The 13,718-nt window shown below is 37.5% G+C and overlaps 1 protein-coding gene across 1 annotated transcript; it reads right to left on the bottom strand.

The window, feature by feature from the left end:
- Positions 1-1,016: 1,016 nt before the first annotated feature.
- On the bottom strand, positions 1,017-13,487 carry LOC140245251 (plasminogen-like). Its single transcript, XM_072324835.1, has 4 exons — positions 13,482-13,487; positions 12,815-12,854; positions 3,395-3,670; positions 1,017-1,285 (listed from the first exon to the last, which is right to left on the bottom strand). The coding sequence occupies exons 1-4, from the start codon at positions 13,485-13,487 to the stop codon at positions 1,017-1,019; spliced, it is 591 nt and encodes a 196-aa protein (XP_072180936.1).
- Positions 13,488-13,718: the final 231 nt, after the last annotated feature.

The following is a 13,718-nucleotide window of genomic DNA, read 5'->3' as shown; positions in this document are numbered from 1 at the left end:
TCTTCAGAGTAAACGACTACACACAAACTCTTGAATAAGGGTTTACATTTATAAAATTGTGATAAAAATTAATGATATTAGAGTTTCACTTCATTAGCGTTTCCTAAATTTCTTGGTAGCCGTAAAACGCGATGTAATTAGAAGACTCTTTAGAGTAAACGTACTACACACAAACTCTTGAATAAGGGTTCAAAAATAAATTCTTTTTGTAACTTTGTAGCATCCCCTCAGGGGCCCGTATCACCCAAAGCACTATAATATCAACCGCAACCGCCAAGTCAAATTGATAGAGACAATGAAGTCATTAAGGTAAATGCCTCCAAATAAGTTGTGCACAAATCTTCTCTTGTTATTCATGCATGTTGTTGACATAAAATCCTGAAGAGAATTGTATTTGGCGGCAACAAGTAGTAATGTTACGAGATAGTAAGTAACAAGAGATGGCAATATAAACGACTAATTCAAGTACATCTTTTAGTGTTCAAATCTATGGTACAGCTATGATATAATTTCTTCAACGCATCTTAAAAACGTATATGTGTATAAAACACGCTATGAAGTGATTCAATCAGGGGATGCGATGACTATAATGATGTATATATTTCTTTTCTATTCCACGAATACAGTAACAACTTGAATTCATAGTAAGCAAAACAGAGTACAGAATACATATTAAGTGTTGATTAAACAACAATGGTAACTGTTGAGAATATCTACGTGTGCAAAGCAACATGTAGCCCCCCCCCCCAAAAAAAAAAAAAAAAAAAAAAATATTGTATCTTTTAGTGTAATCATTATAGAAATGAAGGGGGCGGGGGAAGCAAAGGGTCGCCAGGACAATCATGATACTAAAAGAGGTGATAAAATCTTTCTCCTTATTTATTTCTTCATTTGTCGTTTTCTTGTTTTTTTTTTATCCAATCTAATGAAGACCTGATCCTCAAAGACTTATTACGTGGATGTATTCAGTGAAGCCAGGTTTCTTTTTCAACAATGCCATCAAAACGATTGTTCTATCAGCCGCAAGTAGGCTGGGCTCTGCCAATGTCGCAGTACTCGTAACGCACCGACGGGTCAGTGGTGTAACACCACGCCCAGTCAGACCTGTCAGGATTTCGGCAAAAGTTGTGATCGCCCAGTCGCCTGTTAGGGTGATCTTGTAACACCGTGTGCGTAACCGGCGTTTGCGATGTCCACTTCTGGCAAGTCCTGCCATTTACAGTCTTGTTAACGTAGCCCCGGTAGTCCGCCGCCCACAGGTAGTCAGTAAAGCATTCCATGCCATCTTTATGTGAAAGAGGGAATGGACATAAAATACCTAAATGAGGCAACAAATGAGTAATTGTGAATTAAGAGAGTAAATGATATATAGGGAATATAGATTCCATAACTAATAGATAGATACAAGTGAAGAGTTTGTTTGCAAAAACCGATAAGTCCATATTTGCCAAATGGAGATATTTGCGATTAAAGTTCAAGAAAAATAAAGAGAATAATAAGAAAAATTTTGCTTCGTTTGACCATAACTTCAAAAATGTACTTTTATATGTAGTGACCAATATATCATTTAAAAGGTATTATTTTGTACTTAATGACAGAGAACGTACTTCAAAATCTTCAAAAATGGACTTATCGGTTTTTGCGAACAAACTCTTCAAGTAATGCACTGACTTAATCGAATTTGTAACTTCGGTAAATACAATGAATAACAGTACCCAAAGTCTTTTGGGATGATAGGAAATCTAATGTAGGTTTACTGATGCCATTTTATGAAGATATCAAATGAAGGACTCAATAGTTATTTGCAGTCATTAGATTTATTTAAAATCCAAAAAGAGGAAGTAGAGAAAAGAAAATGTAAAAAGAATATATGTAGAGTAAACGAATGTTTACTCAAATTATTCATGCGGGTATAAGCTTTCCAGAGAAAATAAAAGGAAGTGTAAAGAGAAAATCAACAAGGAAAAGAAGAGACTATGGAGAAGTGAACAAAAACTACTCATATGACAAGTCTACCTTCGATTATTGAGTGAATGCAGCAATAAAAGATTGTGGAACACATCAGTGAAAGTTTGGAGAAAATTGGACAATTCGTTCAAAAGTTAGGAATTTTCAAATATCTGCGCAGGCACTGCTGGATGAGAAGATTACTACAGTGTATGATACCACATGCGTAGAACAATATCAAGAAATTATAAAGAGAACTTCATCAAATTCTATATTTAAAAAAAAGTTGAACACTTCCTCGACTTGTCACTGGCATGTATATTAAGGATAACGTTATTCCTCGTGCCTACTGCAAGAGGCAAGTGAAGCGTTTTTTAATCATGTAAGAAAAGTGAAAATATGTTAATTTTTTTTTAAATTGTACAAACATGTAAAATATAAAGAAAATTCAACATATATGTGACATCACACACTGGTTCTCATCCAGCTGTGACTGTGTAGAAATTTCAAAAATTCATAACTCTTGAACAGATTGTCCGATTTTCCTCAAACTCTTACTGATGTGTTGTACTAATATTGCTACATTCACTCAATTCACATAACTATGAAGGTGGACTTGTCGTTGGCCACGCGTTTTTTCATTAGCAATACGGATATGAGAAATTTCAAGTGTTGTGTTCGTGTGGTAATTTTGTACGTTATAACCACTGAAAATGGTTTCTGCCCTGCATGCAGATCTTCAGTAACACTTCCTTTTTAGATAAAGAATCGACAATATAAGATATTGTAAATTCCAAATGATCAAATTCCACAATATATATATATATATATATATATATATATATATATGATATATGTATGTATGTATGTATATATATATATATATATATATATATATATATATATATATATATCCCATACAAACTTCCCATGAACAAATTCCCTATCATTAGTTAGTTATGGAGAGCATCTTCGCCAGTAATGCAACTGGTAATCAACGGTGTTGCAATAATGATGATGATGATGATAACAATAATGATAATAATGTTAATCATAATCATGATAATAATAATGATACTACTACTACTGCTAATAATAATAATTATTATTATTATTATTGTTATTGTCATTATCATTATCATTATTATTATTATCATTATTATTGATATTAATAATATTATTATGTTTCGTACTATGTTTTATTTCCTGAAATCATTGCAGAATTAAAAGGAAGAAAAAGCACAGGCCGGGACCGCCATAAAAAGAGCAGAAGAAGTAACTTTTTCCGTTTTCTGTTCCTTCTTCGACATCCTCTTTTTCTTCTTCCAATACATGTCTCTTATCTGATAATGTAATGAGGAACTGAACCATAAGGACTTAATATCAAGTGGACGCTTTCAGTATTAAAAGACAAATTTCTTTTTTCATCAACACCCTCAACACGTACGGTTTGTTAAGCCGCAAGTAGGCTGGGCGCTGCCAATGTCGCAGTATTCGTAACGCACCGACCGGTCAGGGACGTAACACCACACCCAGTCATCCCCGTCAGGATTTCGGCAAAAGTTGTGGTCGCCCAGTCCCTTGTAAGGGTGATCTTGTAGCTTCTTGTGGGTATTCGGCGTTTGCGATGTCCATTTTTGACAAGTCATGCCGTTTCTAGCCTTGTTAACAGTACCCCTGTAGTCCGCTGCCCTCAGATAATCTGTGAAACAGTCGGTGCCGTCTTTATGTGAGAGAGTGAGTGTGAATATTGAAGATGCATAAATGAAGGAACAAGTAGGCACCAATAAAAAGACTAAATGATAGTTACGGCAAATTAGAATGGATAACTAATACATTATTGTCCAAGATCCTTGAGCATGTTGTATGTTCCAGATTCTCAGACTGCTGTAGAATAATCTGTTAGATAACCGTCAGTCAGCATATCGGCCGCATCATATGTTAGTGTTGGGACCTTACTAGTTAACTTATTCAATGATATTTTGAAAGATTTGGATGATTGGAAGATTACTGTTCTGTTACTGCTTGATTAATCATCAGCATTTGATACTGCATGTTAATCACACGGTTCTGGTGAATACTTTGAAGTCATCAGGTGTTGATGGTAAAGCACTTGAGTGTTTTAAGTCTTACTTATCTGTAAGGTTTCAGGTTCTTTTTTTTGTGTGTTAATAATGCAAAATCTGAATTTGCTTCATTAGACTGTGGTTTCCTAGAAGGATCTGTCGGGGGCCCAACACTTTTCTCGATTTATCTGACTGGTTCGAAAGAGATTTTACATTGTCACTCTTTTAACTATCATTGTTATGCTGATGCTATCCAGATTTTCTACCTACCTAAACCAATATCGTTGACATCATTCAGAAACTTGCGGCTTGTATATATCCATGATGTAAAAAAGTGGCTTACTTGTCATTATTGAAGTTAAATCGAGAAAAGTCAGAGTTGTTATATATTGGATCCAAAGTTCTACCTGACAAGGTCAGCCTTCCTTCTCTTACGGCTGACAATGATGTGGTTATTTTCCATCTAAATCGTGCAGAAATCTTGGAGTGTATTATTTGATTCTACAATGTCCATGTCTGTTCAGATCTCTGCTGTATGTAAATCCGTGAGGTATCAGTTACCAACGGCGTAAATCCGTACTGAGGAGTGGGGGGATGGTCACCATCACCACGATTACAAGCCCATAACCGGACCGGGGGGGGGGGGGGGGGGGGAGAAGCTTGGTGCCCCCCCCCCCCCACACACACACACACACACACTTTACAGGGACCGGATGTCCCACTCTTTTGCATGAAATATAAAGTGGGAGGAAAGTGGCAGCAAAAATATGAAGACTTCTTGTTCTTGTTGCTTTTTTTTTTGCTTGTCAGATGACTTTCGGCGGAAAATCAGACCTTAAAAGTATGAAGACATTTTTTTGTTTTTTAAATATCTGTGAGAGGGAGCGGAGCGACCGAACGGGGGGAGGGTGTGTAGGGGGGTATCCCTCTCCCACACGAGGAAGATTTTGCATTTTCAGACCTGAAATTCAGCGATCTGGTGCACACTTTAGGTGAAAATTTTATTTTATTTTCTTAAAAGAAAAATAAGAAAATGAAATATTCACAATATATTATTGAAAGACTAAATCGTGGTATTTCAGCTCTTGCTCCGCCTGTGCGACATCACTGTGAAGGTCTACTAAATAATGGGGCCTATCATCGGCGTAGACAGGATTTGACCTATAGGAGGAGCGGTTATGTGAGGGAGCGAAGCAAACGGGGGGGGGGGGGTATAAATCTTTTAGTATTGAAAATTTTGACATTTTACAGTCCAAAAACTGCCGTTTGTAGCTATATTTTCGCTTTGGAAATTAAGGGGGGCACACCGGGTGCAACTGCTGTCAATCACTGGCAGCAACATCAGGAGAATGACCGCTATTTGATAGCGATTAAATGCGAGCGAGCTTGAAAATTTTGACATTCTACAGTCTAAAAACTGCCGTTTGTCGCTATACTTTTTCGCTTTGGAAATTAAGGGGGGGCCGCGCCGGGCGCAACTGCTGTCAATCACTGGCAGCAACATCAGGAGAATGGCATAGCGGTCAAATGCGAGCGAGCGGAGCGAGCGAGCTTGAAAGTTTTGACATTTTACAGCCAAAAGACTGCCGTTTGTGGCTGTATTTTTTCGCTTTGGAAATTAAGGGGGACAAACCGGGCAAAACTGTCGGCAATTACTGGCAGCAACATCAGGAGAATAGCATAACGAATAAATGCGAGCGAGCGAAGCGAGTGAGCTTGAAAATTTTGATATTTTACAGTCCCCCAAACTGTCCTTTGTTGCTGTATTTTTTCGCTTGGGAAATAAAGGGGGCGCACCGGGCGAAAACTGCTGGCAATTACTGGCAGCAACATCAGGAGAATGGCATAATGATTAAATGCGAGAATTACACTGCTAAAATTTGTAAAGTAAATGAGCCTGCTATGTCATGATCCTTGTTCAGTGTAATTTCAAAGTATTGTTTCTCTTCTCAGAAGCACAATAAATTTCACAAATTTATACATGGATCTGTTGATTTATGTACTATAAGATGTGAGATTATGCAAATCGTCTGGAATGCTCCTTTAACTTATCTTGTAAGTTAAAGCCACAGAAGCGTATTAAATGAGTTAATCAGACACTGCTTTGTTGAACTGCGCACAGATCTTGATTATAACTTCCTTTATGGGCTTGGAATACAAAAAATGAAAATATCACATATATTGTAGATTCAAAGTGAACAAATGTGAGAAATCAATAAGTAAAACTTTATATTTATCACAGGAGCCTGTTCAGCTGTTGCACATGTAATTATCGTGAATTTGTGTTTACGGGAATCGGATTGCCCATGATTATTATGGAATAAGAATGTAATATTCATATAAATTTGTGTATAATCAAAGAGAGAGAGAGAGAGAGAGAGAGAATTTTATAGACTTGATGACGTCTTTTCCTAGCTGCTTTTCATAATTATCCCACTAACATCAACTTTCGTTTTAAACCTTGCAAATTTTAAGACCCATACCGAAAATTTTAGCTTTCTGTTCCTCATAACCATAATGTAAAATCAGCTTGTAGATTGGGAAAACACACACACACGTTAACACTTTCTGTGCCAATGCCTATGATCCAAAAGTATCAAAACCTACCTATGGATGGGAATGAAGGGTTAATCTGTAAAGTGGTGGAGTAACATGCCCACTTTACTGGAGAGATAATACAGGCAGGAAGCTGGAATATAGCTTTCCTGCCAAGACATGTAACATAAGTTTATGGAGCAACTTGCCCACTTTAGTGTACATAGAGTTTGTAGAACCAGAAAGCTGGAATCTATTCATTACCAAGATACAATAGCTGCTTGGTACATAGTGTATTATATAGTGCCACCACGCAACCTAAAGGTTGAATGAGTTTATGAAACAAAAGAGGTACTGCCACCCTACTTGAATAGTGGATTTAGTGGTAATGACTGGACAGTGGTAATGACTGGACAGTGACCTAGAGATAGAAAACCACATAAAAGTGGCTGGTATTGTTCTATGTTACTTTGAAGTTTGCCACCTTGTGATGCCGTACAAAGAACCAGAGTACAGCATGCATGTAGAATGCTTTGTATTAAGTTTCTTTCTCAATCTCCCTCTCTCCCTCTCCTATCTCTCCCTCTGCCTCTTTGTCTCTCTCTCTCTCTCTCCCTTACCATTCATGGTCAGTTTTTGTATAAAGTTTTTGTATAAAGTTTCTTTGAGAAGGGTTAGTCAGGAAAGCTTGGGTATGCTTCAAGAGATGAGTATTATGGGATAGTAGGAGCAGGAGAATGTACATAGTATATACTGGAGTTGATACTTCTGTTCGGAGTCTCTCTCCCCAAGCCCTGTGAAGTGGAAGGACGTGTTCCAGTTTCTCCGAGACCAAGCTGTTATACTTAAATGTTTTAGTGGAGAAACTCAACCTTTTGCATTTATACACGAAGTTCCGTCTTGACATAACCAAGTCATGTCCAGTGTACGTCAGTTCAAAGTTGATAAGATGTTTTGAATGATATTTTATGGACGCTTTGCTGTACATTCGAAACGGTCTGTTATATGTTGGTCGATCTAAGAAGAAGTCAAACGACTACTTAGTGCTTTGTGGACCAGACATGCCGCTTCAAGAATTTGCAGCAAGCCCGAAGTAACCTTCATTTGGACAAGGACCCCCCCCCCCCCTCCCAACTGTGAGTCAACTCAACGCAGAGATGTCCTCTGGTCATCGTTCGCGGACCCTCTTCACTTCATGAACTGAGCGCTCCAACGAAATTCGCCATCAGTTAGCATGTTAATTCGACCGCGAGGACTGTATCCATGAGCATTTTGCGCGAATATTGAATGGTAGAGACCCAATCCCCTTCATTGAATATCAGAGTGGACTTATATGTGAGTACATTCTTATCTCTGTCATTTGTATATGTATAATAACTCTTTTTATTTTTCATGGTTAAAAGAGATCAAACTGGTTGCTCTGATGCCTGACTTTGAATAAATCTCAACACCAACAAGGTGATTAATGTAATCCAATGTGTACTACATTGTCTTTGTCACTGCTTTGACGCCCACATATTTAGTTTGCTTCGTGTTTCTGTGTGATATATCCATTTGGATGAAATTATGTATTCGGGGTGAGAATAAGCCATCCTGACAAGTGACTTTATTCTACACACATACACTAACACCCCCTTACAAATCTATAGTTTGATAGGAATAACAGGAATTTTACGATCTTTTATGATGGTTGCAAAAGCGTAAGAAAGTCATTTACTGTTTGGCTGTTCTAGAAGGTAGGTTTCACACAGCCTTCCCGTGAACGTGGAATTGCAGATACACGCAAAGCCTGATGGGAGTTCTTCACATATGCCAGCGTTCTTACAGGGTGCCGAGGCACAATCTGTATGTAAACAAAGTAAAATGTTAACGTCAAAAAAACCTATACGTCACAATAATGATGCAAAATTTTTTGTTTTGTTTGTTTTTCCGCATTTCTCATTATTCAACATGTTAAAGAGATTCCTAGTCTGGTCAATCAAAAGGAGGAAAATTCATATTCAATTTATTGTTTGCTTCTGATACTCCTTAGAAATAAGCACTATACAGTGTTTTTGAAAAAGTTTTTAAAAAGGTTACCGACATTTATTCAGGTCTTAAGAAATTCAATAACCTTCCCGAAAATGTAAGAATAAGAAGTCATTTGAAAGCTTTTCAAAGAATGTTAGATTATATGTGTTAGTGTGGATTTCATAATATGTTTAAGCTAATTTGTCTGAATTTACGTGAACCTGTTTGTGTCACGCTCTTTTGTAGCGTTTGTGTTTTAGTGGTTACGTCTATAATTTTCTTTTTTTTTCTTGGCATCTAATTTCTGGTATGTTACAATGTATTTTGTTATGTTTTGCTTGTATTTATTGCTAATTTGCATTAATTGATTTGTTAACTGTTGTCTTGTTTCTGTTGCTGTTGTAACACTGTATTCATGGCCTCTCTGAAAGACAGCCTTACCTACCTGATCGAGGGCATTTTTTCCTGTGATTAAACAAACACACATACCACAAGATATCGCATGAAAGAAGAGAAAAGTAACGAACATAATCATACTTTTACAATTTACTGTATCTTAGAGTTTGGCATAGCAAAAGAAGGGGAAAAAAAAGAGAAAACTGATAAAACCCTTCTGGAGAACTTACGGAGGCAGATATCGTACCAAAAATGTCTAGAGCAATAGGAGGCTCTACTTGTTAGACATAAAGTTAAAAGTAAATGAAAATATTAATTGAAAGAAGATTTGATCAAGAATGACAAAACATGCTCGCATAGCTTATATTTAGGATTCACCAACAGGTGGAAAATATGACATTGTATTTTTCGATTGCTAATACTAGTCTATAATTTTAGGATTGGTAGTGTGAAGATCCTATAATTTTTCTATAAAATGCAATTTCATTTCAATTGCAAGCTATCACGTGGGTTTAACCTGCAAGAAGCCATGTCCTCACCTGGAATTTGACATTTATATTGCTTAAATGCAGTTAAATCGATGACGGATGTGCTGAAAACGAGCGTGGTTTGTCCGAGAACTGGCTTTGCGATACCCCGTATCGTTACCCATTCTCCCTCGGCGTTCACGTATGTTTGGAGTGGGCACTGCAGTTTAGGCTGACAACCACCGGGTGGTGCAGTCAGCGTTTGAGTTGCAGCTGTCAAAAGGTTGAATTTGAACAGAGAGCGCAGTTATATTAGAGGCCTCCAACTTCTTAATCTTTCTGTCTGTCTCTATATCTATCTCTTTTATCCACCTGCACCTCCTCATGACTATTCCTTATCAATTTATCTGCGAAATGAAGCTCTGAATGGCACGGACAGGTCAACATGTACTTATAACATACAGTATTAAACTTCCTCAAACGTTTTTGAGAGAGATATTTTGTATCGCATTCCCATTCAAATCGGTTACTTCTTCAATGAATTATTTTTTAAACTCAAAATTAATTGATTTCTTCTATTCTAATACATATCAACACACTTTATATCTTGATAACATTTAGAGGTCAGTCGCAACGGCTCCACACCCAGCTTCTACCATAAGAACGTAGAGAATGATTTTTTTTTCCCAACTGCATGTGATAGATATCGTTGTAGGTTGGTACAGATATGTAGTCAAGGCCCGCCCATATAGGTTAAATCGTTATCATGTCATCACCTCTAACAACACTCATTTCATTTTCCGGCCCCCTATTCAGAATGTTTTTTTTTTTCCAGAAAGCAGAAGCTACGTCTGGACCCATATACATATATATTAATATATACGTATATCCATGTGTGTGTGTGTGTGTGTGTGTGTGTGTGTGTGTGTGTGTGTGTGTGTGTGAATGTGTGTGTGTGTGAATGTGTGTGTGTGTGCGGTATATGCTTGTTCGTTCGAAAAATGGAAAGGAATTAAAGTACATTTTTACAAGGTAAACTGAACTTTTATTGGTCAATTGGAAAAACTTCAAAAGCGTCAACATCGGTACGCAAGAATTGTTCTGAAAATTAGTATATATATTAACGTCACGTCAGCAAATGCCATCGAAATTACAATGGCAATTAATACATCAACGAGTTCAGTACCAGAGTTGCAAATATTTTGAATAAGCAATAGGGTGAGCCCATTTTATCTCAGACAATTAGTTCCTGTAAGACACTCATCATTTCATACACGTTATGCCGTTAATTGTCCCATGTTCATAGATCCAAAACAGAATATTTTAAGAACTCTTTTCATCATCAAGCTTAAGAGATGTGGAACAATTTTCCGGATTTTATTCGAAATGCGCAGTCATTGTCTGTTTTCAAAACATCATGCAGGGTACTCAGCATGATTGATAGGTTATGAAGGCATGCATAGGTATGGAAATGTATTAAAATCAACTGATTTCTATGTTGATGTTATTTTGTGTTACATATTATTAAAGTATGGTGAACGAGACATTAAAATCAAGAAAATCATATAAAAGGAGGTGTCAAAGCAGAGGAAAATGTCTCCTAAAACAGATTTTTAATGTGACTTATTAAAACATACTCGCGCCACTGAGAAATCGCGAGTTAAAACTGATTGATTTGCTTCACCGATATTTGCTCCGGAACAGCCGTCTTTTTCGAGCCCTAAAATATGACGTCACGAAATGAACGAAACCCTTTTCGAGTGCAGCGGGACATCTAGGCCGCCATTCACAAAGCACGTATTTCTTGGTGAGCGGATGCAATATCTGGCCTGTCTTTAGTCGCCTCTACTTTCTCGGCTGAGATATCAAAACGTCCAATTTTTACCTTATATTGTACAGAAAGACTTTGAGTTTGATATCGAGAGTGAATTGAGTGATGACAGTGACAGTAACAATGACACTGATAGTGACAGTGGCAAAGTCGGAGTGGTAGAAGAAGCGAGGGAGAAGCGACGGATATGGAAGACCGCCGCGGACACAACTCGCTTGGGGCATACATGGAAACGGGCACACTGCCTCTCCATACGTATGCGCCAAACGAACCACGCCCGCAACGGCCCTCCATAGACGGAACCCACTGTGTGGATGGAGTGGTAGCACAGCGCACATTTCGTGACGTCAGAATTTTGATCACCAAAATTTCGCCGTCAGATCGGTTTCTGGTGGTGTAAAAGGGTCTCAAAACACCATCTCTCCATCGTTCTGGAGACGTTTTTACCTTCTGAAAGTTAATTATTCATATTCCAAGAGACTTAAAGGGCAAGTTCACCTTCATAGACATGTGGGCTGAGTGAATGCAGCAATATTACTAGAACGCATCAGTGAGAGTTTGAGGAAAATCGGACAATCCGTTCAAAAGTTATGCATTTTTTAAGTTTCTGCTCAGTCAAGGCTGGATAAAAAGACTACTGCGGCTTGTGATGTCACATGTGTACAACGATATAAAGAAAAAATAAAGAAAATTCAACATATTTCCATTTTTCTCGCATAACAAAAGAACACTCGACTTCTCTCTTTCAGAAGGCAGGGGGAATAATATTACCCTTAACAAACGTCAGTAACAGTCGAAGAAATGTGCAATTTATTCAAAAAATAAATTTTTGTGAAATTCACTTTTTATTTTCCGTACATCATTGTACGCATGTAACATCATACAGTGTAGCATTCTCGTCATCCAGCAGTGACTGCGCAGATACTTAAAAAATGCGTAACTTTCGAACGGATTGTCAGATTTTCCTCAAACTTTCACTGATGCGTTCTAGTAATATTGCTGCATTCACTCAGCCCACATGTCTATGAAGGTGAACTTGCCCTTTAAGTCTCTTGGAATATGAATAATTAACTTTCAGAAGGTAAAAACTAATATTGCTGTATTCTCTCAATATATGAAAGTGGACTTGTCCTTTAAGCTTTCCAGAAATGTATAAATCACATTGTTTATGAATATCGTCCTATTTTCTCGTCTACCATACTTTAAGTTCATTTTTTTTTGTATGAAGAACTGATAGTGAAGTCAGAAATCTGAAGGTATCAAATATCAACAATTGTAAGGGGGGGGGGGGGTAGGTGAAGTAGCGATACTTTTCTGATTGCCCTATCAAGCTGTAATAGTACCAGTGTTTGAGTTTATTTGTATTTTTGTCTTGGAATATTTGTAGTTGATTTGTAGTGTAGGCTATTTTATTGTTTGTATACTTTGATTTGATGTTCATTACATTTCTTATCCGTACGGGGCCCCTTTGGTAAATACAACATAATACATGTAAATGAGACTGATTGGCATAAATATATATATATATATATATACATGCAACGATGTTGACATCATCTTACCTGCAAACCCCATTAAAGTAATAGCAACGAGCATGACCATCTGAAATTTAAGAGTACACAGAGAATGACACATATTTCAACAAGGTTTTATTGCACAAGCTCCACGTTTTGTGATATAGAGGCACGGAAATTGCTATTCGTGTGTTTTCATTTATGGCTTATCAAGACCATTCATGCACAGTGGATGGCGCGTCAGATTAAATATAATTATATGCGAAGGTTATACATCGCATACGTAAGGCGTTGCTATTGACAGTTCCAGTAAAGTCAAGGTAACTCTGAGTAATTGATTCACGGGAAGATGGACATCTCTGAAGGATAATCAATTAACCAATGTTTCATCACGAGAAGAAAAAAAGGGTAGCATCCGTACCCTTCCCCATCCCTTCGAATACCATGTTGATGTACTTTTCATGATCGAGTGATTACCAGAAAAGAAAGTCGGCCAAACTGACTTCCTACACGATGCACTTGATGATACAAATTTGTACTTTTTATGATTTTCGTGTTTAACCTCCACCTAGTATAACATTAGGCATATCTAACTTGGGAATAAACTTGAGGTATATTGCCTTGAAGACCTGATTTTTAAGAAACGTCATTATCAAATAGAAAACAAACAAACAAACAAACTGTATTTTGGTCACCTTCGGCTCTTCAAACTCACCTCCATGGTCGTACACTTGACTGTTTATCTAGATGGCCGACTATCCTTCCTAGTGAGAACGAGGAAACACGATTGCTAATATCACAATCCGTTGATGTCTTCTGATCAACAGTAAAGAAGCAGTGGAAACGGCACCCTGAGAGACCAAGAGGAATGGAAGCGAGGCTCGCAGCGGTGATATCCCCTGCTGCCTCCCCACCGTTTCTAGGGCAATAGTCGAACTGTTTCACTTTGATA

This window comes from Diadema setosum, chromosome 22, assembly GCF_964275005.1.
Source record: "Diadema setosum chromosome 22, eeDiaSeto1, whole genome shotgun sequence".
Lineage (NCBI taxonomy): Eukaryota > Metazoa > Echinodermata > Echinoidea > Diadematoida > Diadematidae > Diadema > Diadema setosum.
This window is presented reverse-complemented; position numbering and strand designations above follow the sequence as displayed.